At 35.7% G+C, this 25,449-nt stretch overlaps 7 protein-coding genes and 1 long non-coding RNA gene across 9 annotated transcripts; 4 read left to right on the top strand and 4 right to left on the bottom strand.

Annotated features, from left to right (window-relative positions):
• The first annotated feature begins 561 nt into the window (after positions 1 to 561).
• On the top strand, positions 562 to 2,236 carry LOC110855052. The gene is made up of 4 exons (XM_022103485.2): positions 562 to 670; positions 1,094 to 1,188; positions 1,296 to 1,769; positions 1,858 to 2,236. Exons 1-3 carry the CDS (start codon positions 576 to 578, stop codon positions 1,760 to 1,762), a joined length of 657 nt encoding a protein of 218 aa, XP_021959177.2. The 5' UTR covers positions 562 to 575; the 3' UTR covers positions 1,763 to 1,769; positions 1,858 to 2,236.
• Positions 2,237 to 3,034: 798 nt separating this feature from the next.
• On the top strand, positions 3,035 to 5,695 carry LOC118437018 (astacin-like metalloprotease toxin 5). Its single transcript, XM_035855761.1, has 4 exons — positions 3,035 to 3,141; positions 3,587 to 3,733; positions 4,412 to 4,708; positions 5,296 to 5,695. Exons 1-4 carry the CDS (start codon positions 3,063 to 3,065, stop codon positions 5,514 to 5,516), a joined length of 744 nt encoding a protein of 247 aa, XP_035711654.1. The 5' UTR covers positions 3,035 to 3,062; the 3' UTR covers positions 5,517 to 5,695.
• Positions 5,696 to 6,624: 929 nt separating this feature from the next.
• LOC110855097 lies at positions 6,625 to 8,245 on the top strand. The gene is made up of 2 exons (XM_022103520.2): positions 6,625 to 6,689; positions 7,630 to 8,245. Exons 1-2 carry the CDS (start codon positions 6,645 to 6,647, stop codon positions 8,035 to 8,037), a joined length of 453 nt encoding a protein of 150 aa, XP_021959212.1. The 5' UTR covers positions 6,625 to 6,644; the 3' UTR covers positions 8,038 to 8,245.
• Positions 8,246 to 9,278: 1,033 nt separating this feature from the next.
• LOC110855090 lies at positions 9,279 to 9,965 on the bottom strand. Its single transcript, XR_002548420.2, has 4 exons — positions 9,908 to 9,965; positions 9,699 to 9,830; positions 9,535 to 9,628; positions 9,279 to 9,455 (listed from the first exon to the last, which is right to left on the bottom strand). It is a non-coding gene; the product is annotated as an uncharacterized LOC110855090 (long non-coding RNA).
• Positions 9,966 to 11,695: 1,730 nt separating this feature from the next.
• On the top strand, positions 11,696 to 13,470 carry LOC110855099. Its single transcript, XM_022103521.2, has 4 exons — positions 11,696 to 11,831; positions 12,137 to 12,323; positions 13,037 to 13,065; positions 13,143 to 13,470. Exons 1-4 carry the CDS (start codon positions 11,811 to 11,813, stop codon positions 13,254 to 13,256), a joined length of 351 nt encoding a protein of 116 aa, XP_021959213.1. The 5' UTR covers positions 11,696 to 11,810; the 3' UTR covers positions 13,257 to 13,470.
• A 124-nt stretch (positions 13,471 to 13,594) lies between these two features.
• Positions 13,595 to 16,850, bottom strand: LOC110855162 (zinc finger protein 85-like). 2 transcript variants are annotated; one of them, XM_035855857.1, is made up of 4 exons: positions 16,319 to 16,850; positions 15,754 to 15,814; positions 15,254 to 15,479; positions 13,595 to 14,963 (listed from the first exon to the last, which is right to left on the bottom strand). In XM_035855857.1, exons 1-4 carry the CDS (start codon positions 16,793 to 16,795, stop codon positions 14,816 to 14,818), a joined length of 912 nt encoding a protein of 303 aa, XP_035711750.1. In that variant the 5' UTR covers positions 16,796 to 16,850; the 3' UTR covers positions 13,595 to 14,815. The 2 variants fall into 2 exon arrangements, with proteins under 2 accessions (XP_035711750.1, XP_035711751.1); XM_035855858.1 differs by having other exon boundaries at positions 15,260 to 15,479.
• A 1,974-nt stretch (positions 16,851 to 18,824) lies between these two features.
• LOC110855043 lies at positions 18,825 to 19,944 on the bottom strand. The gene is made up of 2 exons (XM_022103477.2): positions 19,649 to 19,944; positions 18,825 to 19,234 (listed from the first exon to the last, which is right to left on the bottom strand). The coding sequence occupies exons 1-2, from the start codon at positions 19,866 to 19,868 to the stop codon at positions 18,990 to 18,992; spliced, it is 465 nt and encodes a 154-aa protein (XP_021959169.1). The 5' UTR covers positions 19,869 to 19,944; the 3' UTR covers positions 18,825 to 18,989.
• Positions 19,945 to 20,451: 507 nt separating this feature from the next.
• LOC110855010 lies at positions 20,452 to 22,831 on the bottom strand. Its single transcript, XM_022103442.2, has 2 exons — positions 22,557 to 22,831; positions 20,452 to 20,993 (listed from the first exon to the last, which is right to left on the bottom strand). Exons 1-2 carry the CDS (start codon positions 22,771 to 22,773, stop codon positions 20,599 to 20,601), a joined length of 612 nt encoding a protein of 203 aa, XP_021959134.1. The 5' UTR covers positions 22,774 to 22,831; the 3' UTR covers positions 20,452 to 20,598.
• Positions 22,832 to 25,449: the final 2,618 nt, after the last annotated feature.

The following is a 25,449-nucleotide window of genomic DNA, read 5'->3' as shown; positions in this document are numbered from 1 at the left end:
AAATTTGGAATAATTAAAACTACCATTTTTTAATTAAATAATTGCATTCAATTAGCTCAAAATTATTGTATTATTTATCGTATGTAAATCATAAATTCATATCCTATGTACGCACGTGACATTTGTACAGGTCATTTGTACAGGAATATGTATGTATTTAATAATAGCCAACTCGAAGTCCTATAGCGTCCAGCATTTGCTACACCAAAAAAATATCACATGAACCAAGGCAAACCTATATACAAGTTTGTGGCCGTTCATAAATTACGGAACGCAAAAATCTTAATTTTTTAGACCCCCATCCACCCCCCCATTAGCATGTGTAACATACTTACATAGGCACGATATTATATGAACTCTGACCCTTCCAGCCTAACAACCATTCAGTATTAAATACGTAACTTGTGGATGGCCCTTTTCATCAAGTTTGTCCATACTTTAAAGGGCCCTTTTAAAAATAGAGGAAGACTTCCAAGAAAAAACGCTAACTATACATACTCTCTCCCCGCATGCCCCTTGATTCAACTCGACCCATATTTTTGGAGTTTCTAATTTTACTTTTACCTAATTTTGTCATGACGGAGGAATTAAATTTTTTACTCACTCATATGATAAATCACCCTTGGAAAGGTTACACGCACACAACTCCAGCACCTTTGGAATCAATTTGGTATGTACATAAATAAATTACACTTAATATGGACTTACACCGTTTATAAATTTTAATCGAAATTTTATTGAAGTAAGTATTGGTGGAGAAACGAGAAAAAAGTTTTAGAAATTTGTTAATATTTCGAGGTTTGCAATCCATTATTAAGACATTCGTAGAAAAAGACGACAAAATTATCCCACCGTAAAGTTTTGAAGTATGTAAATAATGAATATTTAGTTAGTTTTATGCAAATTTCGTAATTAATTGTCTGACAAAATTTGACATCAACAATTTTCTCTTCGACACTATGGATTTGAAAGTGCTTGGTTTTTCATAGAAACTTATTCCAGAAATAATTAATAATTGTCTCATGTATCTCCGTTGTACAATGTGTACATATTTAGATACTTATTTAAAAAATATATTTTTTTTAAATTTCAGCTACATAAATTACATTTCCAACCTTCTCATTGAGCCACACATACATTCCCCACTTAGCCAGACCGACTTACAAATGGAACCGTGCAGAGAGCAGGGTAAATTGTTCACTTAACAAAAAATGCATCGTCTTACAACAAAGAGGATACGTACATATTTACACAAATGTTGAAAATTTAATTGTGGTTTTATCCCCAAAATTTAGAAATTTCCAAGAAAATGAATACCCAAACCGGTCAAGAATTCAATTTCAACCCCACCGTCAATCCTGGCCCTTCATATTTTGGAAACTTCCCTTCCACCAGTCGCGCTAATTCTTCAGAAATTTCGAAATTTCCCCAAAATCTTTCCACCCCCGAGATAACCCCAAATACACCCGTGAAAAAGGAGCTTCGTTCCATTTTAAAAACCCCCCTTCGCAGTGCAGAATACCAGCCAAATGAAAAATATACGAGAAAAATTCGCGTAAAAGTTGGAACAAAGAGGAATCACGAGGAGTCCAGGATGGAAACGGATTCTGAGGCCGAACAAGAAAAACCCAGAAAACGGGTCACATTTTGGCCAGTAATAAATTTATACGCTTCTTGGGCTCAAAAACGTCGAAACAAGGAAAACGCTAAAATGGAAGAAATTAACGAATTGTTCGGACAGATGTTGAAAGACGGGGAATAATAAAAAGGTAGGAAAAAATTTGATGAGTTAATTAGAATTTAATTAAAAATCTAATCGTAATCAATTAAATTGTCGCATAATTTTTACACTTTTAGCAAAATGGTGTCGAATCACGGAGGGCATATATTACGGTAATAAAGAGCGTTACCGTATCTGTAGGAATGAAGTGCACCGTTGTGGTAATGAAAATTTACCACTTGGAAATATCTTAAATCGGGGAGGAAGTTATTCCCAAATTTATACCACGTGACTTCACCACATTTTTAAAAGTGTATTTATTACCTTACTTATGTCACCTTACTTTACACGTAGTTATTGCGAAGTTATGTACATGTTGATACCTAAAAAATGCATAACTATAAATAAGAAATAATGGTGCTTACATATTTAATCTACTTAATTTACTAGTTATGTAATTACTTACTAATTAATGAATTTTTAATGTATAATAAATACAAAAAAATTCAGAAGGAATTTTTATCACCAAATAAGGTTTGTCATATTAATTTGCATTTTAATTGTGGTTTCGTAAAACAACGACTGACAATGGAGGTCTCCTAACGTATGCTCACAGATTTGGACCAAACTAGCGTCAATCGATTACAAATATAATTAGTAGGAAATTTGCAAATGGAACTATCTGCCAATGCGCAGGTTTGGCGGAGATATTTGCATAAAAAGCGGGAAAAATGCGCAGCAAATTTGGAAATTGAAAAATTTGCTGGCCTTGGTGGTGCATTTTTTCCTCTTTTATGCAAATATCTTCGCTAAACTTGAGCATTGGCAGATAGTTCCATTTGCAAATTTCATACTAATTATATTTGTGATCGATTGACACCAGTTTGGTCCAAATCTGTGAGCATACGTTGGGAGACCTCCATTGTGAGTTGCATTGCTGCTTAAAGACTTGACGTGAGTACCCCGTATTGTAGTGTTTACGAATAATCCTCTGTTTCCATTGTAACCTGACTTTTAAACCACCCTGTATATGATAATGTAACAAATTATTTCGACATACAAAATAAATATGTAAGTACAAGGTCAGGCGTACCGTACGCCCTGAATTGTTTGAAGTACGTAACATCGGCCCCACGTAAATGATTCCTTAATTAATTACTAATTGCATAACCCATCTGGCTGCACATATGTATGTATGGGTGAAATGTTGACGTCATCGCTGTTTTGTGCTGTGCCTACCTCAACAAAAATTAGAATATAAGGATAAATGCAGGTAAGATTTTTATCATTGATATTCGTACTTGTCATGGCATCTTCTCTAATCTTCGTGATCCTCAGCGGGATGATATCTGTTGTAATCGGAGGCAGTGATTTTCTTTCATTCAAAAAAATGGGCGAGTCAGACTGGTCGCGAAATCGGGGTAATTTATCTGTATCAAAAGTTTTTTATTATGGTTTGATTTTATTAAATTAGAGACTTATCACATGCAAAGCTTAGGGCGAGTAGTCTTTTCTTTAGTAAAAAATCAATCCATAATTGTTCCCAAGTTTAAGCATAGCACCCAGGACGGATTTTTCACGCGAAACGGTTTTCCATTAACGTACATATTCGTTCACTGGGATTATTTGAGTTTCACTTCAAAATGCTCCAAATGGTTGGTAAACTTTTTCCCGTAAAAAATCCGTCCTGAGTACTAGGCTTTATCCAATAAGTTAGAATTGTGATGGTCTATTCACAATTATTGGACATTAATTGTCGAAGTTTTTTTTTAATTTTTGACAATACAAAATAAAATTTCGACATCTTGTGGAGCTAAATTCTAAAGAATCACAATTTTGTCGTCAAAGTTTTAAATTTCTGCACAGTTCGACACCGATTGAATGACGCGGTGCGATTTGGGGACATGTTATTTCCGCGGGAAGCTCTACGAAATGCAACCCGATCCGCCGTACCAAACGATAACCAACTTTGGCCGGGTGGAATCATTCCGTACGAAATTGACAAATCTGCCGGTAAACTATTTTCAGCAAGGTTATTATAAATTTAGGACATATGTATGTAGTCATGTACGCATTCATTTTTCGGTATTAATCTTGTTTTCACTGGGTATTAAAATTTTGCAATTTATAGGCCCGGTAAAATTTTACCGAACCTAAACTCAAAACATAAATTTGTCAAATCAACACGGCCGGTGTCAAGATATGAATTAACCGCTTTGGTTACAATGTTGAATCCGAGTTATGATGATTTTGATACCGGTAGTTATAACGTTATGGCCGAACGGAAAAATTTCATTACCACTCGGAATCACAATTGTAACCAAGGCGGTTAAGTCATATAATGACACGGGCGGTGTTGATTTGACAAATTTTTGTTTTGAGCGTACAAATTGCAAAATTTTAATATTTAGCACGCTTTTACTACACTATTATATATTAATTGTGACTCATTCTGGTAGAATAGTACATAATTATTAATCATTAATATATAATAATAATCGATAATATATAATTTTAGCACGCGTTTGAAGAGAGTATTCATTTTTATAATTTGACTATGTGCGTCTGTACTTATGCATGTTGTCCACGTCTAGTTCAGTCCATATTTTGTAGTCCATATTTTATTGTCCATATTATTGCCGGATCTCATTTATTCCGTCATTAATTAAAAATTTTAACATTTTTTATTAGCACAATACACATCTCTTTTCATCCAAGCGACCCAGCAGTTCAATAACTTTACCTGCGTAAAATTCGTTCCTCGCGGAAATGAGGAGAATTACCTGGGCGTCCAGACGGGCGAGGGTGGGTGCTACTCATACGTCGGGTATTGGCTCTCGGGCCGCCAAGAGTTTGGGATAGGGCGTGGCTGCGTGGACATTGGGACCATCGTGCACGAGTTGGGGCACACGGTTGGCCTGTATCATGAACACGATCGGAGCGATAGGGACGATTACATCGTCATATTTTGGAGTAATGTCCAACCAGGTGAGAATCTACCTTGACAAGGTAATTTCTTTTCCAGAAATTAGCGTGATCGTGTCTTTAAAATATTCTTGGGCCATTTTTCATAATTCGCAGATGTCATCCACACCTTAAATATGTGCATAATTCATATTTGTTGCATTATTTGTCTGCCTGGATAAGTTCTACATTAATAATTACATACTACTTTCCACATATATACGTTTATGCAATTTTACATAATTGCACTTTGCATAATTGCCCTTTGCATAATTGCACTTGGCATAATTGCACTTTGCATAATTCAGTTTTGCATAAATCTAAAACGCAATACCTCAAGCCAGGCATGTATGTACCTTTATCAAAATTTATACTAAACTATTGCAAATTTGTCAAATCCAAATGTCCCAAATTTGTCAAAATTTTACCTTTCAAAATTTGACTTTTCTTGGACAAAATTCCGGTTTTATCGGTGCAACTATACTATTGGCCATGTTAATCGGTCTTGTTTAAATCGTGGAAAAAATTGAATTGTGCATATTCTACTCAAAATTTTTTTAATATCTAAAAAAATAATTTCCTTAATAAATCAATGTCTTGATTCTCGACAGGTTACGAGGATCGATTTGAAAAAATGCTCCCTGCCCAGAATCGTCTCCTCAACGGGTACGATACCGACAGCATTATGCACTACGGGGAGGCCGCGTTCTCCAAGGATGGCGCCAGTGAGACGATGAGAAGCAAATTCGGCCACGTTTTGCGAGACCCGTCAGAAAAACATGGCCTGGACAAGAGTGACATTGAAAGGATTAATAAACTGTATAAATGCTGACGACCCGACGGAAATTCAGAAGTAAAAATTACATCATCATGATTCGAAAATCGATCCAAGTTTTTTAATAAAATTGGATAATCAAATTACGAAAGAGTCCAACTAAACATGTTAATTATTTAATGTTCGATTGATGACTTGGCTGAATAATGTAACAATGAAATATCAATATTGACATACCTAAATACGGCTTAAAGGGAAGAATTGACGTTGTCAGATAGAACGGGAGGTATTTATTTACATAAATTTAACTAATCCGGGTAAGGTAGAAGAACTGAGACCCAAAACCATCCATGTACCTGTTTGATGACGCAATGCATGCACGTTTCTTCCTTAAATTACTGTTTTTTAGCTTGTTTTTGATACTATATACCATATTTCATAACAGATACATGCCCAATCCTATAAAAATGGTCGTACTAATCAGACAAAATATTATGCACACCTGGGGCTATCCATATATTACGTCATAAAAAATTCTTGATTTTAGCACCCACCCATCTAACTTATGGGTATATTAAGAGATACGGAATTTTCACATGGAAGAGATAGAAAGACCTTAATCACCCACCTACTACAATGATTACGTAATTTATGGACCTTGCATCTCCGAGTAATTAAGCCTAGCATATTCTCAACTTATCACATAATGTACATATACATACCAAGCACCCTGTCTTTGCTTTGGTTTTGAGTGAACAAGTTGTGTCTCAAATGGAGCGACGGTGGCGCACATACCTATCTGTGTATTGAGTTGCTCGAGACAACTACCCGTGGCGCTTGTGTGCCAGCCTGCCAGTGTATTATTAGTTTGGTTGAGGACCACGACGGGCGCTCATAAGGTGGCTACTATCGCTCGTTCAGTACGCCTTCTAGATTTACTATATAGTATAATTCTGTGATACATACACAGCAACTGCATAATTAGCAAGGGAACGTACATGTATTACAACGCCCATTTCTACCCACCTCTTCCCTATCCTTTCTGATGACGTAATGTGTGGACGTTCCCCACCTGGAAAAATACAGCATTTCATCTAATAGTATTTTAACGAGGGTGCAGATCATGTATGTCAATTTAAGAGTTGAAAAGCAAGATGAACTCGTATTTCGTATAACAGACGGAAAATGAAGGTTCTCTTATCGACTTTCCTTGCAGCGACCACGGCCGTGGTGGGTATTTACGCATTTTATATTATACAACATATTATAAATTTCAATACTTTTAATTTACATATTCCAAATTTTTACTTTTAATTTACAAGTTTAAATGTTTCTAATATGCATAAGTAAAAAATTTCAATACTTCAAAGTTACATATTTTAAACTTACAAGGGAAGGTCCCCGACTGCTTATCGTGTCCAGGGTAACCACCATGTTTTTTAGAATCTACTAGGACCCCAGATGAAGGATTAATTGATATTTACGTGTAAAACTCATATTTGGCGCCATGGCGTGGCACCAAGCTTAAAAATTTGCATTTTCGACCAATTTCAAACCCTCATAACTCTTGCAGTTTATGTCGGATTTTCAAATTTGTATGCTTAAAATGATCACAAACGTCGAAATTTTCGAGAAAAAAACAATAATCAAAAATTTCTAATTTTTGAGATATTTTTAGCATTTTTTCGACGAACCCCCATTTGTAAGAAAATTATGAAATTTTGCGAAAAGTTAAAAGCGATAATTTTGGAAAAAATTTCATGGGATATGAAAGTTGAACTCCTTGTCATGATTTTTGCCAAAAATATTGAAAATCCGTCAAGGATTTCAAAAGTTATGGCGGTTTCAAAAATAAAAACATTCAAATTTGGCGAATTTGGCGCCACGGCACGACGCCACATATGAGTTTGACACGGAAATATGAATGAATCCTTCCTCTGGCGTCCTAGTAGATTCTAAAAAACATGGTGGGTACCTTTGACACGATAAGCAGTCGGGGACCTTCCCTTGTTAGATGTTTTCCATTTACCCAGTTTAATCTAGTTTTGTTCTACTATAGGTTAATGTCTCACTTTGCCCTAGTGATATCACAAATCACAGAAAAATCACCTTAATCACAAAGTTAATACCCCAGTTCAAACATGGATTAACACGATTTCTAATTTCACAGGTGGTTGTAGCGTCGGCCGCCCTTGGTCAGAGAATGGGGGGCTATCGTGCCGCGAGAAAAGCGCCGAACGATGGTCGCGTCGGGCGGAAGGCAACCAGAAAAGGTACAGGCGATGGTCGAGTCGCTCGAAAAGCGCCGAACGATGGCCGAATCGCGAGAAAAGCTACGAGAAAGGGTACAAACGATGGCCGGGTCGCTAGAAAAGTCGCGAACGACGGTCGAATTGCGCGGAAAGCGCCGAGGATAATGCGAAAAGGCCCTGCGAATTCTCGCACCGCCAGAAATACTCCGACAGAGGGTCAATTACCCGGAAACATAAGTCGAGGTAAAATGATTTGGGAGTCTGAAATGGACGACACCGAAACCAATGTTCGCCTTGCTATCGACAAAATGGAAAAGTACGAATAAGTCAACCCTTTCCCCAATTTCCTCAGAAATTAAATTAAATTTCGAATAAAACTGTTACGCATTTGCCAGACTACAAATTTTATTTTTGATAACGTTCGCCTGCATATTTACAAGGGAAACTTTTTTTAAATTATCACCCGACTTGTGAACCATAATGCTTGTCATTACCGTGCCGGTAAGAGTCATGCACATACACGCACTTGTAATATGCACCCCATACAGTAATGATGTAATACCAGTTGCCTAAGAGTGTGTTGGAAATTTAAAATTCAAATCGTTAATTTTGGTTAGAATATTTATTTACAAACTTAGGAAATAATGAGACGCTTTTGTAAGATGAGAATGAATAGTTTCATAAAAGTTTGTGAGCTACATACATAATTTTCCCTTAAAATATTTCTAACTTTTTTTTTCAAAGTTTCTATTTAAGTTTGCAGAATTTACGAATTTTACAGTGCTAAGGATAAGTATGTAGGAAGGATTTAGCATTAGTCCTATACATATGTGTATATTACTAATAAGTATGTAATACACCTTAACTATTACAAATTTTGCTGTGTCACCATTGTTTACTTAAAGGAACTAAAATCGATTTTTTAATTTAATTTGTAACCGTTTAATGGAGTGAATGGGGAGCAAAATTATCTAGTTATTCAGCCTGTACATATAGCAAGTCACCAATGCTTCCTGCTTGGCAAGCGTAAAACCGTATCCACTCAAGTGTTAAACACGGCGTGAACCACCAACGACGAAGCAGCCTTCACTAATAAATAGATGGTCAGTCAGTGTTGGTTGAAATGTTGGATCAGGTTTTTTAAGTGTGAATACTGCATTTTTGCTACTATTTACGTTACTTTTTGTCTTGCACATACATGCACTACACTCTAAATAAAATCATTACCAAATCATTACCAAAATGCACACGTATATGACTCTGCAGAAACGGTAATAATAACCACCGGCTGGTAAAGAAATTGATTGAACCCGAAGTGGTAATAAAGAACACTTTTCGGGATAAAATTAACACCATGATGTATGACAGATGTACTACAATATGTTGTAAAATGTCTACCGCCAGGTAATAAACCGTACCACTTTGTACACGGTGTGCTATTCATACCGGTATTAATGCTTTGCATTACGTATACCCCATTATTACCAAATGTTGTGCAGATTTCCACCGAAAAGAATGGATTTTTTGCTTTTCTTTACAATAATCTTTTAATCAATTATATTCGTTGTAAAATCATTTTAAAACATACTTACATAATTACAAAATTTAAGAATAATGCAAACTATTGAGTTACATACATACATATACATATTTACATATTTATTCTTCTATTCCCCCTTCAAATTCTGATAAATCGTCGATTTTGGATGAGTCCACATCGGTTGACGTCATCAAATAAAATGTCCTGCAGATTAAAAATTCACAATTTTTAGAAACTCTCAATACAAGAGCAAATTTAAATAATTCACGAAATTTTCACTCACCAGACCGTCCCCTGACTTAGAACATCTCAATGAAGGCAGTAGCTTAATTATTACAGCTGTTAAGTGTTTCTGGTCGGAGGTTGTAGGAGAAAGTCTGAAATTTAATTGGTCAAATTAAATATATTATTAAATATTAAGAATTCTTAAGCGTCTCAAACTTTCACCTCAATTACATAACTACGCAACCAATTCATTAACTAAAGTTGTCGACGACGGTTTATCGAAGCAGTTTTTCTGATTGCACTCTGGTACTAAACGGAAATTTCGGCGCTCTCAGTCGTTGCAGCGTTTACAATCTTCAAAAATTAAAAATAATTTTATATAATTATTTTCGGATTTCGGATATCTAAGAATATCATTAAATGATTGTAACCTGACTGAAAATATCAACCTCATTGGAAATTTGGGTTTTTCGGAAACCATTACTGGATATCGACGTCTCATCAGGACGTGCAGCTAGAAAGATATAATATGTTGCAGACTAGAAATAATTTAAGCTTAATAAATTACTGACCGTAAATTATTGATGAAACTGGACAGGCCGGATCCAATTTTACTTCGGTTTGTATTTCGCCTTTGACAAAGAATTCAAAGTTTTGGGTTATAAGGTTTTCAGCAAGGATAGGAATACTTCGTCGTCGATCTCCGCCCCCTTGGTCGTCTTGCAGAAAAATCTCTGCTCCGATTTCCAACTCAAATTTTCGTTTCACTGAAAAAATAAACATAAGTTTATTTTATAAACTCGTTTATAAACTCGTTCCTATTAAGATGGTGCTCGATCACCATCTTGATAAGGAACCTACCTATGATAATTTTATACTTACCTGTTTCCTAAAATCCTATTTAATTTCCAAAGGTTTTTATCAGTTTTTCCCACATGCAGAATTTGGAATTGGACACGGGGATTATTTCGGCATGTTGACTTGAGTTGAGCTGAGCGGAAACTAAAACTGAAAAAAGCGCCGCTGCATAGCGTCTCACAATTCATACAAAATGTATTAAAATTCTTACCCGTGTGGTAATAAACTACACCAAAATGTAGATCTCATCAGCACCACAACGGAAAAAATTTGTACTGCACTTGATTAAAATTATGGTAAAGAGTGCTATATAAGTTTGAACGACATTATTACCAGCTGGTAGAAATTTATTACCAAAATTATAAAGATAGCTTAAAATATTGCGGTGGAAGGCTAGTTACCCGTTTGGTATTGATACGGTAATAATCCCGTATACTTTTTGTAGGACGCGTAATTACCAAGAGCTCGGTAAAGACGCTTATTAGGAATTCTTTACCAAGTTGCTAAGAGTGTATCTAAATAACAGCGTACATATATTGGAATCTTTCAACTTGTAAAGGGACACGCTAAAAAATAGTGTTACCTTAAGTAAATGCAATCTGAATTTAAAATTCAGCAAACTTTACGTAATTTATAGAAAAATATACTCTTTTTTAAATGATGATACTGGATTTACTATAGTTTACTTTAATACAGAAAAGGTATTAAATCTTTACAGGCTGGAGTATAAATAAATATGTATACATTATTTGTGTGACATATATGTCACATAAACGGCACGGTAATAAATAACGGGAATTTCCATTTAACATTATTGTACTAGAAAATTTACACCTCAGAGACCAACCACTATCAATCCGGTAAGAAGTTATTACCAACTCAATACCAGTATTATGGAGTATTGTATATTTCTTGTTCAACCGAATTTTTAACAGTTCTTGAAATTGAGACTACATTTACTTTGAGGAGGGTAACATAATTTAAAATTTTTAAGAGTGAAGCTATTTCAGAAAATTAATTGAAAGCATTTATAAATACACTTACGCAAAAAATTGCTTTAAAGTAAGTGACACACCGCTGTAAACAGCACACATTTTACAATATGCGTTTTACTTGCATATCTAATCCAACAATACATATTTGCATACATATTTGCATATATACATAGGTGCACAAAATCCTTGCCACAATTTGTGGCCCACAAATCTCGCATAAAATCCTGATCCGTCACGACAATCGGTCATGGCCCGTTATATGTACGCACATACAGTCACATAAAATGCATGCAAATCTTATACGTAAACGTGTCCACGCTATTTTATTAAGCTCATTTTATTCGCCAGTATTTAAAAGTCTTCTGTTCAAGTATGTTCTATTCATGAAAAGTGTTAGTGAATAAATTTATTTACAGAATTATATTATTTTTAACTAATAAATAAATGAGATACGTTAGTTGATAAAGACAAAATAGTCCACATGGATTTGGGAAGTGTTCTGGTGAGTTTTGTTCGTACGTTAAAACATACATAAGTCGTAAAACTAATTTTACAAAAAAAATTTTACTACGCATATGTATGTGTATAAATATTTATGTATCTGCATCGCAGCATATTTAGTTTTGAAAAAATATTTTATTAAGCAAAATACATAAGCCAGGCTTTCAGATAAGCAAATTTGCAAGGATTTTTTTTCACGCAGAAAAATTTGCGAACTTTATTTTTTTTTGTTAAAGTATGTAGCTGTAACCAGGCAAACTCTAATGAATTATTTTGTTGAAATAATTATGATTCGATTTTACACAGTTTGTCTTCGCGATAATTGTTTCCTTTGTTGCGGGAAGACCTCCAATTAATCGATACGCATACGAGGATAATTATAGTGATGGCGGTGGGAATTTTGGACACGATCCTCCTCCGCGGCTTGTTGAACGAGTCAGCTACGTGCCAGGGTACCGTGGCGGGAAGGGGTACTACCAGCGGGAGAGGATCCGTAAGTTTAAAGGATAATTGAAACGAACGTAGCGAAAGGGCGAAAACCATGGGTTGTTGGAGAAAATGTCACTTTTACCAATGAAATGAGGGGATAAAGTCATACCCCGTCAGACTGATGGACAGGCTGACGAGAAGACGGTTGGACCGACGGACGGATGGACATAGTACATACAGCTAAGGAGACAGACACACGGATGGACAGACAGACAGACGGGTGGACGTATACTCTAAATAATTTGGAGACAAATCGTCACCCAACGGAGGTACTATAGTGCTCTACTTTTTGGTAATGATTTACTGGAGACGTTTTGCCACCATGGGGAGATAAACCAAAAACCCGTGTATCAAACACAGTGGCGTCGTCATATAAAAAACTCAATACTGCCATGTAAAACAGAATCTTATTGTCAGATAAAAATTTTCAATTTTGTTTAATTCAGAACGTCATGTGTGTTTGATACACAAGTTTTTGGCTTATCTCCCCCTGGTAATAAAACGTCTCCTAAATCGTTACCCAAAAATAGAGCACTATAGTATCTCCGCGGGTGGCGATTCGTCTCAAAATTATTTACAGTGCACAGATGGAAAGACAGACATACAGTTAGGCAGGCAGACACACAGCTGAATAGATTGACAAGACATTTCCATAAAAGGGTTGCACCCTTTAATAAAACGGAGAAAAATATAAATCCATATTTTTTTACGTTTCAGTAAGAAATACGGGGCCACCTCGACCACTGGTACTGCCAAAAATAAAATAAAAATTACCATTTGCTCCAAATTCGGCCAATCTCATTCTGATTATTTCTCCTTATAGAGATATCGCGTCGATCGGAAGGGACCAAATAGGGTGAGGCTCTGCCCGAAAAACTCCAAATGTAAAGATCAGCTCTACGATGTCAATCAATATAATGTTCGACAGAATTATTGAATCTTGTGAAAAAAATGTGGAAATTATTTATTGAGCTACATATCCCTTGCAAATTGTAACATGTGGATTTGTCGGATTATGCACAGATTCCTTAATAAGTCTCACTGTGAAAGCCAACAAATATCGAAATGGAAATAATTACACATGTGTTTTATACAAGTTTCCAGAGATCATAACGTGTATCCAGATTTCAATAAAATATCGTCACAACGAATAGTAAAAACTCTCCTTTATTTATAACAAATATACCTTTAAAGTTTAAACTCAATAATTAAATTAAGGAGTAAATATGTATGTATCATATCCAAATATGCCCCAATATATTGTCTATGTCCACACAATCAATAATCTTGAATTAAAGAAACCTCTGGAGCAATTTCGAAATACATCTGCTACATTTTAGTAAACATACCCCAACAGAATATTTCATATGTAACCCCTTTAATTTTGATTAAACTTGAGTTCAATTAGCCCTAATTGTACATATTAAAAGTATCTGTACATTAGACTATCTTAATGTGTACGCAGTTGTTTAACAATATTTCGTAAAACTATGGAATATTATCATTCGGTGAAAACAATTTCTGGACTGAATTTGAACAAAAATTTCAAATTTGTACTTTGACCACACCCCCTATCGTGGGGTGGGTCCAAATATGATTTGGAGTTATCTATAAGGGCATTGTGAGACCTGTCAAATTACCCTCTCAATAATTTGTTGATACGATTGTCACCCGCGGAGTTACTATGCAATTCGAGGGTTATAGTAACAAGTTGTCTCCTTAGGGTAGCAAATTGGCTCAGATCTCGGCAATATTTTATCACCAGAGCGTTGACATTGGGGGTGAGCAGATACTACCCTTGGGTGATAAATTATTAGCGAAGCGGTAGAATAGCGGTAGAATTAAGGATATTATTGCTCAAGTTTTGAATAAAATTCTTTAAATGTCAATGTACCAAGTACCAAGGTATCTAACAATGCGATGACGCCAGCGGTTGCGCTCCGATTTTGACCAAACCACGATAGTTACATATGTAGCCTCAGATAAAGAATTAAACACGCAAGAACCGTAACAAACCCTTGCTACTAGTTACCGAACTTAAAATTTGGGATATTTTAACTATCTAATCCCCCCAAATTAAAAACTTTAGCTTATCGAAATTAATAATAATAATATCCAGTAGAAAATTAATGCCAAGGGGCTTGTCACTGTACTTGTCAATTTTTCAAATAAGCAAATTCCGCTTATTCAAATAGCCCAAAATTTAAAACTAAACCCTTCTGGATTTATAATTACGATATCCACCCGAAAATTAACGCTACGGGGCTTATCTTTATGCTTATCAATTTTTCAGATAAGCAAATTTCGTTTATCCTTATCGTCCGAAATTAAAACATGTGTATGTGAATTAATAATGACAAAAATTAAACGATTTTGATAAGCAAAAATTTAATTAATCCTGCATGGTTTTTGTGAAAGAGAAAGTGAGACGGATACGGCACTGTTGCGCGATGGTGGTGGATCCCACCTGAATCCGAGTTTTTCTCACTTTCTCGCTCAATATGGAAACATGGTTTGTGGAACAGTTGGGGTGGTTTGGCTCTCTTGTCTGTGAATAACTTTGTGCACGGCCAGCGTTCGAGAGTGAGAGAAGCTCTTTCCGCATCCGGTACACTTGAAGGGTTTATCCTTGCGGTGGACGTATCTGTGGAAATTGTTACCATGAGGATGTTACCAGTTATCCCGACAACATCAAAACTATTACACTCAAAACAAAAATTTGACAAATTAACACCGCCGGTGTCAATATATGACTTAACCGCCTTGGTTAAAATGTTGATTCCGAGTTATGATGATTTTGATACTGATAGTCCTAATGTTATGACCGGACGGAAAAATTTCATTACCACTCGGAATCACAATTCTAACCACGTCGGTTAAGTCATATATTGACACCGGCGGTGTTGATTTGACAAATTTCTGTGTTGAGTGTACCTATACCTATGACCCCTCAACTCCTCCTTTCTCCGGAACATCTCTCCACAAATATCGCACGAGAATGGCTTCTCATTTGTATGGGTCTCCTCGTGGATCGATAAATTATAACCATTTGTAAACCTCCTGTTGCAAAATATGCATGCAAATTGCTCCCTGGGTCTCGAACTTTTCATAAATGGTTCTGTCCGATTTGTAGGTTTTTCTGGGGGATAAAATACCTGGTCTGCAAAAAAGAAAAACATGTAACAAATTTTTCTCCGAGGTAAATTCGTAGAATTTGTTTTACTATTACGTAAATTTAATTTTTTTTATAGATATCCTTCGTATTTTAAAATGGTTTACGTAGAAAAAATAAGGAGTCAAGCGTAGTGAAAATCGTAACTTGAATTTTGATGACAAAATCGTATACAGCGTTTACAAATTTTCGTATGTAACCGTCAGTCTATACGTTTTGTACTAAAATAAATTCAAGCTTAATTCGATGCTAATTATCCTACCTGTCGCAGCCTGGGAAGAATTGTCTGAGTCCACACTTTCTGCTGAACTCGAATCTCCAAACTGGAAACATTCAGTAAAATCCAAATAAACATTTATACACTTACAGAAAATTACGAGGGGATGGATATTAATTTACGACAAATTGGTGCGTGTTTACAAAAACACGACATAGTATTCACGAAATATGTACGCCCGTACAGTAAAAATATGCATTTTGGCAAAAATTGCACTTGTAAATTTCATTCTCTGGATTTTTTGTGATCCAATTTCTTTGAGCGGATAATTTAGTTACATAATATTTGCAAAAAACACTTGTATTTGTGGAAAAAAGATTTAAGTATTTGTCAAATAATAACAAAACTATTTGTCTGGCTGAAAATATATTTACTCAGAAATATGTAATAAATATGTAAAACTATTTTGAAATTTTTGTGATCTATGTATTAAAATTACGGAATACTCCAAAAAAGTTTGACTGTCGGTCATGATAACATAAAAAGTTAATAATAATTAAATACATAACCTCGGTCTGAAAACTCCAAATCATTTAACACTTATCCGTACCTGTTCACCGATAAGTCCAAGTCCCTCGTCAAGTACCTCCGCCGTGGTTGGCGCTCCCTCGCGGAAACGAATTCTTAACGTTATTTGACATTTACGATTTTCGAAATCCGTCTTTCCGCTCTTCGAAATTTTAAAAGTCGATAATGAATTGGCATTATTTTGTACCTTGTCGTGTAGTTGAGTAGCTTTGGAACGTTTAATTGAGGAATTGGATTCTTCCTTGCCCAACCAGCCGCCATCTTCCAGCCCAACCGTGCACACCTGATAAGCGCAGACCGCCAGGTAAAGCAGAACGGTTAAGATTGCCACCAAAAGATAAGCGCAGAGTCGGACACAATCATAAATCGCTCCCTCTCCATCGCTTATGTCCAAGTTTTCGTGACCGTTAAAGATTTTGTAACAGGTGGCCTGGGTTATCACTAATATGGAGATGATAACCCCGTAGAAGTAGTGTTTCGGGAAAAAGTCTTGTCCCATTTTGAGTTAAGTTTAGAGTAGGATACGTTTATAGAAATTTCCAGAAATGTTTCTGCCGGACAGACAAAGGCTGAATGACCGTGAGGGTGGAAAAAGAAGAAAGCGAGATGTTTTGGGCAGCATTCTTTCGGGAATGTTCATATATTATGTCATAATTTTAGTGGGTGGGTGCTTTAGGTACATATACATTCCTATCGTTCGCATGTTAAAATTCTTTATCACTTAATACCTTGGGTGGGCAAGCTACCCCGCGTTTTGGGGTATTGGGGTATTGCGGTTTTTGCAGGGTTAGTAAAAACCCGGGGTTTTACCTCGAAAACCACTACCCCGGGGTTTTACTGGGTTTTACTGGGTTTTTGGGTTTTACTGGGTTTCACTGGGTTTTACTCAATGTTTGGGGTGAACCGTTAAAAATTACAATGTTACACTAATTTGTAAAATTAATATATTTTTCAAGATTTACCATAAAACTTCAATGCAAAAGGCCAGGAACACCCAGAAAAATACTAACATGATCAAACTCCAAGTTAAGCTGTAAATTTTAAATCATAAAATCAAATTTGAAAAAATATAGAAATTTACATAATATTAATCAGAGTACATAATTCGAGTTAGATATGTGCTTGTAAACTGACTCCATTGATTTATGTATTTGACTTTGAGATAAAACCTAGTAAAACCCGAGCAAAACCCAGTAAAACCCGAGTAAAACCCAGTAAAACCCGAGTAATACCCCTTTAACATAGTAAAACCCGCTGGGTTTTACTGATTTGCGACCCAGTAAATCCCAGTGAAACCCCAAAACCCCGACCCAGTAAAACCCGGGGTCGGAATACCGTGGGTTTTTGATAGGATTTGGGGTACTAAATTTGAGTAATACCCACGGGTGGTCGGGGTAGTAATGGTTTTAAAATTTACAAACTATGATAATAGGGCAGTACTAGAAATTATACAGTTTAATAAGTTATTAAAATATAATTAATGAGCAACTTTGTTGTGAAATTACTGAAAACATAGATTTTTTTCACAACTTAATGCATGAAACACCGCCACAGTTTACCCCAAAACCCCGACTACCCGCAAAACCCAGGTAATACCCCTGGGTTTGGGTTTTCAATAGCAAAACCCCGGAGTTTTCCTTACCCTGGGTGGATACTAAAATCTAGAATATTTTTGATGGCGTAATATATGGATGGCCCCTTGTGTTATTTTGTGTCAAGGTTGCTTGAAAAAGGGTAAGTTTTCCTTGCTACACAGTTATAAACTTTACCTTCAGTACGTATTGTGTGCCTGCCCCAATTCTCGGGGACAGGACCCTTATTCACTTCATACATACATAAATACATACATATACCTAATGGAAAAGTGTGTACACTCTAAACAATCTGGAGACAAATTAACACCCGCCAAGGTACTATGAACAGTGCTCTGTGTTTCGGTTATGATTTAGGAGACGTTTTATCACCAACGGGAAACAAGTCAAGAATTCATGTGTCATGCATGTGGCGTCGTTATAAGAAATTGAGAATTTTTGTGCGAATTAAGATTTTTTAACATTAAAGTTTCAAATTTTTCTAGAGCAACGTCACGTACTCTTGACATACGAGTTGTTACCCTATTTCCTTTTGGTGATAAAACATCTCCTTAATCATTACCCAAAAATAGAATACCTCCGTCGGGTGACGAATTGTCTCCAATTATTTGGAGTTTACTAGAAGACATATTTAGGGCTACTGGTGCATGTGGGTAAAGAGTTTAGCATTATTGAGGAGAACATTTTTTACTTTAGGTAATGTTATGGACCGAAAAATTTCTTTACCACTCGGAAACTTATTTACAAATAGGAAAGAAACTAACTAAACAAAACTTATTACTCAGGAAAAAATTGATACTAATCCGGTAAGAAGTTATTACCAAATCAATACCAGCACATAAGTCCTACATGATTTTTAACAGTGTATGCATGCTACTGAATAATTATTTAAAGCAGTCAAACCAAAGCATGTTTATTTAATGAGTAGCGGCTGGATTTTTGGTTCGATTCGGAATTTATTGTAAGAATTACTTCATTCATTTGAAACATGGATGCACAACAATTCTACATGTACATATTTAAGAAAATTTGGGACATGATTTCCATAAAACCATCAAAATTCAATCATTTATTAACGATTTTGAATGTATTCAGCTTTTATTAGAGGACATCAACATCCGCCGCGACGCAAACTTCGACATGGAGATCGTTCGAGTGCAGGAGTGACGCCCTAAATTCGACCGTCCTTCCGGACAAGATGTCATTCGGGACGAAGGAGTATTTCGCGGTGTAAAGAAATCCTGGCTGGACGGACGAGTTGGGCATCTCGTAATTAATAATGGTCATACAAATGTCCCCGCTCAGGCAAATCTCCACCCTCAAATTTAACTGGGGGATGGCCTGACCTGCAATTTAATAAATATTTGATTCGAAATGTTGCACAATTTGGACAAAATTCTGTAACAAAAATAACCGACTTCTCGTAACATGTTTTTAAAATAATGTTGAGAAAGAGTTAAAGTTTACAGGATTATAAGCATGCATGGAAATGAATTACGTAAATAAATCGAGTAATTTCAAATTTGTACCAACATTTACCAATTTTAGAAAAGTCAAACTCGCATAAAATATTTACAGTTAGTTTCAACCTTTTGTAAACCTACACAAATTTCATAAATTTTCAGAAAAAAATTAAGAAAATCTGTATATTTTTTCCAAACACCTTCTTAAATTTGTAAAGAATTCAGTTTTACAAGTGTACAGAATTTTCTGAATTAAAAACACATTAAAGTTTGCCAAGTTTACAAACCATGTCTTACTTGGCATAAAGTCGTTCTCGCAATTGTAGATTTGCCCAGGCGTGAATCTACAGTACCCGTCACACCCACTGATCCTCAGTTGGCGTTGGGTGGCTAGTCCGCCACACCGCCGGAGTGGGTCGACCGCACCCAAAATTGTGGACTTTACACCTTCAATCGTGCCGTGTGAATTTGCATCACCGGCGAAAAAGAGAAAGATATATAGAATAAATTTATACATTTTTTGGAAATATTGTAAAAATTTAAAAAGGTGTAACTTGTGCAAGTATCTGGATCGAACTGACGTCAATTGGTAAATCCCAGGAGTAAATGGGACCTATTTTACGTATCATCAATCAAGATAAGCCTGGACAGGTGAGACAATATCTTGGTCAAATCTTATCTTGGTCATATCAATTGTTCGGTAATAATTATGGGGAAATGATTCGACAAATATGTAGGTATGAATTCCTCCCTAATTTAAAGATACTTTGCAACAAATAGGATGGAAATTTACTTACCTGTCTGTACTGATGATCAGGCCTCGAAACGTACATTAAGGTATCAGCAGGTATACATATTTAAATATTTATATAGTCCAAACAACCCCAGTTCGATTATGGGGAAGAATTAATTTGAAAAAACAGAAATATTCATATCTGTGTAAGCCTTACGGAAGAATAAGTTTACATTGCTGAACTATACATATTTATGACCAATTAATTAGCGTTCGTACTGTATGTTTCTCGGGTTTAGGTACATATTTATGTACAAGTGGGATATATCCCGGTTATATAATTGCATTATGATAATACAAATCAGGATAAACAAATTAACCCAAATCATCTTTATTCCGCATTTTATATATCACGTACACATTTTATTAACAAACCAACCTTATCAAAAGCATAAAAATCCTGATTAAAAAAATAAATCTTAAAGAGCCCTTTTTTCTGAACCGCTACTAAACTTCAATAATTTGTCAAGAAATTGGTCACATTCACTGGATTTATTCTCCTCGCTTCTGGCACGACATAGCCAGCAATTCCGTTGTACACGTAGCCACCCCCACCCACCCCCAACTCATTCCAATTCGTGGTGTAGAGATGGTCCCCATTGGCCACGTTGTGGTAAATATGCAAGGCCACCGTGGAGCTCATCGGGGTCGGGAAGACGTACCCTTGCACCCCTTGGAAGCCATACCCCCTCCTCCCGGACCCCAACTCGTCCCAGTTCGTGGTGTAATAATGGTCCCCGAAAACGCCCTGATAAGGCAAATAGTACCGGAACAGGGGCACCGTGCCGTCCTCCGGGTGGGGGAAGATGTGACACGCGATCCCCTCGTATTTGTAGGCGTCGTTGCCATCTAGCCATCAAAAGTTAAGGTTTTTTTAAATAATTAATTTCACGCAGTCGATTCTGACATAATAATCTGTCCCCTAATTTAATTGTCTGTCTCCAAATCGATTTTGAATTAGAATTATTTCTAATTCAAAATCGAGTCAATTTATCAAAATTTGTGTATGTATTTGCAATCTACAATCTATATTTCTGTATTTTTAAAGAATGGTATACACAATTTTTTAGTAATTAGTTCATGCTCAACCCACGTTAAAAGATATTTTACTCCTATTACTCATTGAAAAATTAGGAGCAACATATTTTAATAGGTTATCGGACAGACTGACAGATTTTAACCATTTAGAAAAATTAAACTAACAATGGAACCTTTTTCAAGCTACACGAGATAAGCTTAGTGACCTATGCTAAAAAATCAAGCCAAAAATTAGAAATGACGTGGTACTTATCTTTCCATACATTCATATGATTTTATATTTCCTATAAATATATATACGCTATATTTTATAAATTATAAGTTTTAATTTATTGAACCCATCGTCACTTTTTTAATACGGATAATAGGATTTTAAAAAGCAAATATAAAATTATATGAATGTATGCACCAATTTAGGAGATTGTGAAATTTTGTCAAAAATAATATGCGTTGAATAAGGTGCGAGCGTGGGAGAGTAAAGGGGGCGGAGTGACCTCGAAAGAGAAAATTTTCACTCCTCCGCTCGCCCGCTTGAGAAAAAAACAGGCCGCTGTGAACTGTGAACTTTGCCCTCAAATATTTGACCTCCAAGTGCCCATTCAACGGAAAGATAAGTACCACGTCATTTCTTAGTTTTAGCTTGATTTTGTAGCATAGGTCACTAAGCTTATCTCGTGTAGCTTGAAAAAAGGTTCCATTGTAAGTTTGTCTCTGATTTGTTTGAACGAACAGGAATTCTATTTCTTCACAATTTTTTAACCTTTGCATTTTTAAGGTTGGATATTATTATCCATTTCAAATTTTTGTTTGTACCTATTGTCCAAAAGTGTACACTTTGTTGTACATAGATCAAAATTATGTGAAAATTGGTCACGCCTTACCAGGGTTTCGATTGGTAAAAACCAAATTGACCAGGGCAGCGGGAAAAAGTGGGAAAAAGGCATTTTTACCACCCACCCAAAATGGGTGGGAAATGGTTTTGGGGCAATCCGAAACAACTTCTTTTACCTTTGAGATTTTCAAAATTTGACTTCATATTCGTATTCTCCATCAAATTCTGAGAAAATTAGTTGGTAATACGGTTCAATTCGAACAATCTCTAAAATTAACATGTGTTCATATGGGAAAATTGGAAAAATAATTAAAACTGATCAAAAGTTCCCGTATTATATATCAAAATTCTCAGAAATTCGTGGAGATCACGAATATGAAGTCCAATTCCGGAAATATTGATTATTCAAGAACTAAATACATGGACAGCCATATTTCCCAGTTTGGACGGTAAAAACCGTTTTTCCCGGTTTTTAACACTTTTTCCCACCTGCCGTGGTAAAAAATCGTTTTTGACCGGAAAAACGAAACCCTGTTACTTACCTTCGAGTTCCGTCCAGGACGTCGTGTAGAAATGGTCGCCCTTTTCGACGTAATGATACCGATGCAGGGGGAGCGTCATACGGGCAAATTTCGTCGCCTTGTTTTGTCGCCCGGCGTCGTTCCCCTCGTCGATAATGTTCCCGGAGGAAAATTCCGATACGATTTTTGCATTCCCAAATGCAAGCAGGGAAAGCGTCGCTAGCAAGAGAAGATGCATTTTTCCACTATTTTTTAAAATTTGATATGTTTTTAGAATACTGGACGATTCAAGTCTGATTTAAATTTGGATAAAACCAAATATTTTTATACTATTTCAGTCTACAATACATAAAATTTCAACCAATATTTTAAAGGAATTAGCATCAAGTGGAAAGTTTACTGCGGGGCTGTGCATAAAGCATGTGACGTATTTTATGTCAAACATGTAGCAAAGAAACTTACACTTTCCGCGTTAATTATAACGGTAAAAACCGGATCAACGAAAGTAAGCCATCATCTCAAAAATTGGTCACATTCTTCACGTCTGACCAATCTTTACATGTGTGACACGATTACAAAAAAATATACATGACTTTCTACACAATTAAATTCATCCATTTGTATTATTAGAAATTTACTTCAATTGTTAAAATTTTTCATGCATGAATAAAACATAAAGTGTGCAGTATTTGTATGAATTGGACAAGTCACATTTGTTTCCCTAATAATGAGGAACTTCTGGTATTTCTGTAATTCATGAATACAAAATTTACTTTGGCACAATTTTTCTTCGGATTTGGATTTTACATATGTACTCGACATATAAATTACTTGTTTCAACGAGTTGCTTCAGTAATGTTATGAGCCATGTGTTTTTGGAAAATTCAACCAAAAGCTTTACAATTATTTTACAAGCAATTTACTTACAAGTATTGATTTCGATTAAATGTTTGTATATATGTCACTCCAATCTGTACATCACCTATGTTGTCATTCTCGTTTTTTTAATCTCGAAGTTTCATAATACCTCAGACATGACATTTAATTTAGAAAAAAGTATTTAAACCATGTTTAAACCTTAACGGTTGAAAACCTAAAATTTCGTACGCTTAATTTTCGCATTTTATTTACATCTTTCAAATTTTAGGGCATAAATATATTTTTAAATATCTTTTCGTTTTAAAGAATGTCCACATCACAATGTGTAAGTCGACGATGTGTAAGTCGTAATGTAGGCACGGAATTCCACTCGTTGTCCTGATACATACTACTGCCATAAGTTCTGACCACTACACAAATTAATGTAGCGGACTCAGTTTAGTGAATTTTAAAAAAAACGAACGATATCACGAGAAACCCATTAAAGTCCCTAGAAAATATACCGAGCACTTTTCAAAATTTCCTCCTTTCGAAGCTACAGGAGCCCAAAGTCCACATCCCACTCGCAGTACGCCCTCATTCCAAGGAATATTAGTCTCATCTCTAAGCGACAGATTTTTTCTCAGATTTCAAACTTATACGTGGTTTAGCACATGTATCTAGCTTCAGTTTGGACCGCATGTCATATTCCAGAAGGTTGGGGTTCAGCAGCAGTGAATTTTAGTATTATGGTCTCATGAACAGGACCTGAGCCCTGTTTGAATGTCCAGTGGCTATGTTTTAATAGGGCGAGGTCCAGTGGTTCTCCTATTCTATCGATAACTTTAAAAAATACTTTTTGACAAGTAATTTCACCCCCAGAGGAAGAAATTCACTTTTTTTTACCAAACCAATCTACGCCGAATAAATCACAGAATCCGGATGGTGGGTCAGATTACTATTTTTATAATTTTTATGAATAACGAGCCTATAAGCCCGTCCTAAAGACGGGCCACGTGAATTTTTTTACCTTTGCCAGGGAATTTTTTTGATGCTGCTAAAGAATTTTTTAGACGTTGCTAAGCAATTTTTTTAAGTTGTTGAGGCATTTTTTTTACCTTGCCAGGGAATCTTGTATATGTTGCTAAGCATTTTTTTGACGTTGCTAAGGATATGCTTTAATATTGCTAAGGAAATTTTTCAACGTTGCTAAGGAAATTTTTTTTATGTTGCTAAGGAAATTTTTTATGTTGCTAAGTAATTTTTGACGTTGCTAAAGAAATTTTTGACGTTGCTAAGGAATTTTTTTAACGTTGCTAAGGAAACTTTTTTACGTTGCTAAGGAATTTTTTTTTATTGCTAAGGAATTTTTTTAACGTTGCCAAGGAAACTTTTTGACGTTGCTAAGGAATTTTTTTTATATTGCTAAGGAAATTTTTCTATGTTGCTAAGGAAATTTTTTACGTTGCTAAGGAATTTTTTTTATGTTGCTAAGTAAAGTTTTTTATGTTGTCTTGAAATTTTGCACAAATGTAGTATGGGTCAAACGAGGAGTTAAGTTCGAAGATGGGCGAAATCGGTCAAGTGGTTGACCGGTGGGGGTCATATAGGTGGGTGGGGTATTATGCACCAATATTTCAAAATTGCCGTAGAAAGCTGAAATTTGGTGCAGAGGTTGATAATGGTTGCTAATGAAGGAATACAAAGTAAAATTGCAAAAATTTTCATCTGGGGGGACCCTAGGGGGTGACCCATACCGATTTTTAAAACTTATCCAATCGAGCTCAAATTTGGTACATAGGTTGTTAATGACTACCAATGGAAGAATATGAATTGAAATTCGACACATTTTCACCTGGACAGACCCGATGGGGTGACCCATACCAATTTTTTAAATTCATCAAATCGAGCTGAAATTTGGTAGACAAGTTGGCAATAGCTCCTAATGGAAGAATACGAAGTAAAATAAGAGAAATTTTCATCTGGAGGACCTTGTTGGGAGACCCAATAAGGTGACCAGGGAGAAAAATATGTGTGCAACCAACAAATGTATACG

This window comes from Folsomia candida, unplaced genomic scaffold, assembly GCF_002217175.1.
Source record: "Folsomia candida strain VU population unplaced genomic scaffold, ASM221717v1 Fcan01_Sc011, whole genome shotgun sequence".
NCBI classification, from domain to species: Eukaryota; Metazoa; Arthropoda; class Collembola; order Entomobryomorpha; family Isotomidae; genus Folsomia; species Folsomia candida.
The sequence above is the reverse complement of the archived record's forward strand: the minus strand, read 5'-3'. Positions and strand labels throughout refer to the sequence as shown.

What these genes read in the sequence shown, in the direction of transcription:
- LOC110855097 (XM_022103520.2), top strand. Translation starts at nt 6,645, where the DNA reads ATGAAGGTTCTCTTATCGACTTTCCTTGCAGCGACCACGGCCGTG. An exon ending in TTGCAGCGACCACGGCCGTG is followed by an intron (nt 6,690 to 7,629) that starts GTGGGTATTTAC and finishes CTAATTTCACAG; the next exon opens with GTGGTTGTAGCGTCGGCCGC.
- LOC110855052 (XM_022103485.2), top strand. Translation starts at nt 576, where the DNA reads ATGACGGAGGAATTAAATTTTTTACTCACTCATATGATAAATCACCCT. An exon ending in GCACCTTTGGAATCAATTTG is followed by an intron (nt 671 to 1,093) that starts GTATGTACATAA and finishes TTTAAATTTCAG; the next exon opens with CTACATAAATTACATTTCCA. An exon ending in GGAACCGTGCAGAGAGCAGG is followed by an intron (nt 1,189 to 1,295) that starts GTAAATTGTTCA and finishes CCCAAAATTTAG; the next exon opens with AAATTTCCAAGAAAATGAAT.
- LOC110855010 (XM_022103442.2), bottom strand. Translation starts at nt 22,773, where the DNA reads ATGCATCTTCTCTTGCTAGCGACGCTTTCCCTGCTTGCATTTGGGAAT. An exon ending in GTCCTGGACGGAACTCGAAG is followed by an intron (nt 20,994 to 22,556) that starts GTAAGTAACAGG and finishes TTTGATGGCTAG; the next exon opens with ATGGCAACGACGCCTACAAA.
- LOC118437018 (XM_035855761.1), top strand. Translation starts at nt 3,063, where the DNA reads ATGATATCTGTTGTAATCGGAGGCAGTGATTTTCTTTCATTCAAAAAA. An exon ending in CGAAATTGACAAATCTGCCG is followed by an intron (nt 3,734 to 4,411) that starts GTAAACTATTTT and finishes ATTTTTTATTAG; the next exon opens with CACAATACACATCTCTTTTC. An exon ending in TTGGAGTAATGTCCAACCAG is followed by an intron (nt 4,709 to 5,295) that starts GTGAGAATCTAC and finishes GATTCTCGACAG; the next exon opens with GTTACGAGGATCGATTTGAA.
- LOC110855043 (XM_022103477.2), bottom strand. Translation starts at nt 19,868, where the DNA reads ATGTATAAATTTATTCTATATATCTTTCTCTTTTTCGCCGGTGATGCA. An exon ending in CGAGAACGACTTTATGCCAA is followed by an intron (nt 19,235 to 19,648) that starts GTAAGACATGGT and finishes ATTAAATTGCAG; the next exon opens with GTCAGGCCATCCCCCAGTTA.
- LOC110855162 (XM_035855857.1), bottom strand. Translation starts at nt 16,795, where the DNA reads ATGGGACAAGACTTTTTCCCGAAACACTACTTCTACGGGGTTATCATC. An exon ending in TTGGACTTATCGGTGAACAG is followed by an intron (nt 15,815 to 16,318) that starts GTACGGATAAGT and finishes GAATGTTTCCAG; the next exon opens with TTTGGAGATTCGAGTTCAGC. An exon ending in TTGAGGGGTCATAGGTATAG is followed by an intron (nt 14,964 to 15,253) that starts GTACACTCAACA and finishes CAATTTCCACAG; the next exon opens with ATACGTCCACCGCAAGGATA.
- LOC110855099 (XM_022103521.2), top strand. Translation starts at nt 11,811, where the DNA reads ATGGATTTGGGAAGTGTTCTG. An exon ending in TGGATTTGGGAAGTGTTCTG is followed by an intron (nt 11,832 to 12,136) that starts GTGAGTTTTGTT and finishes GATTTTACACAG; the next exon opens with TTTGTCTTCGCGATAATTGT. An exon ending in CGGGGCCACCTCGACCACTG is followed by an intron (nt 13,066 to 13,142) that starts GTACTGCCAAAA and finishes TTCTCCTTATAG; the next exon opens with AGATATCGCGTCGATCGGAA.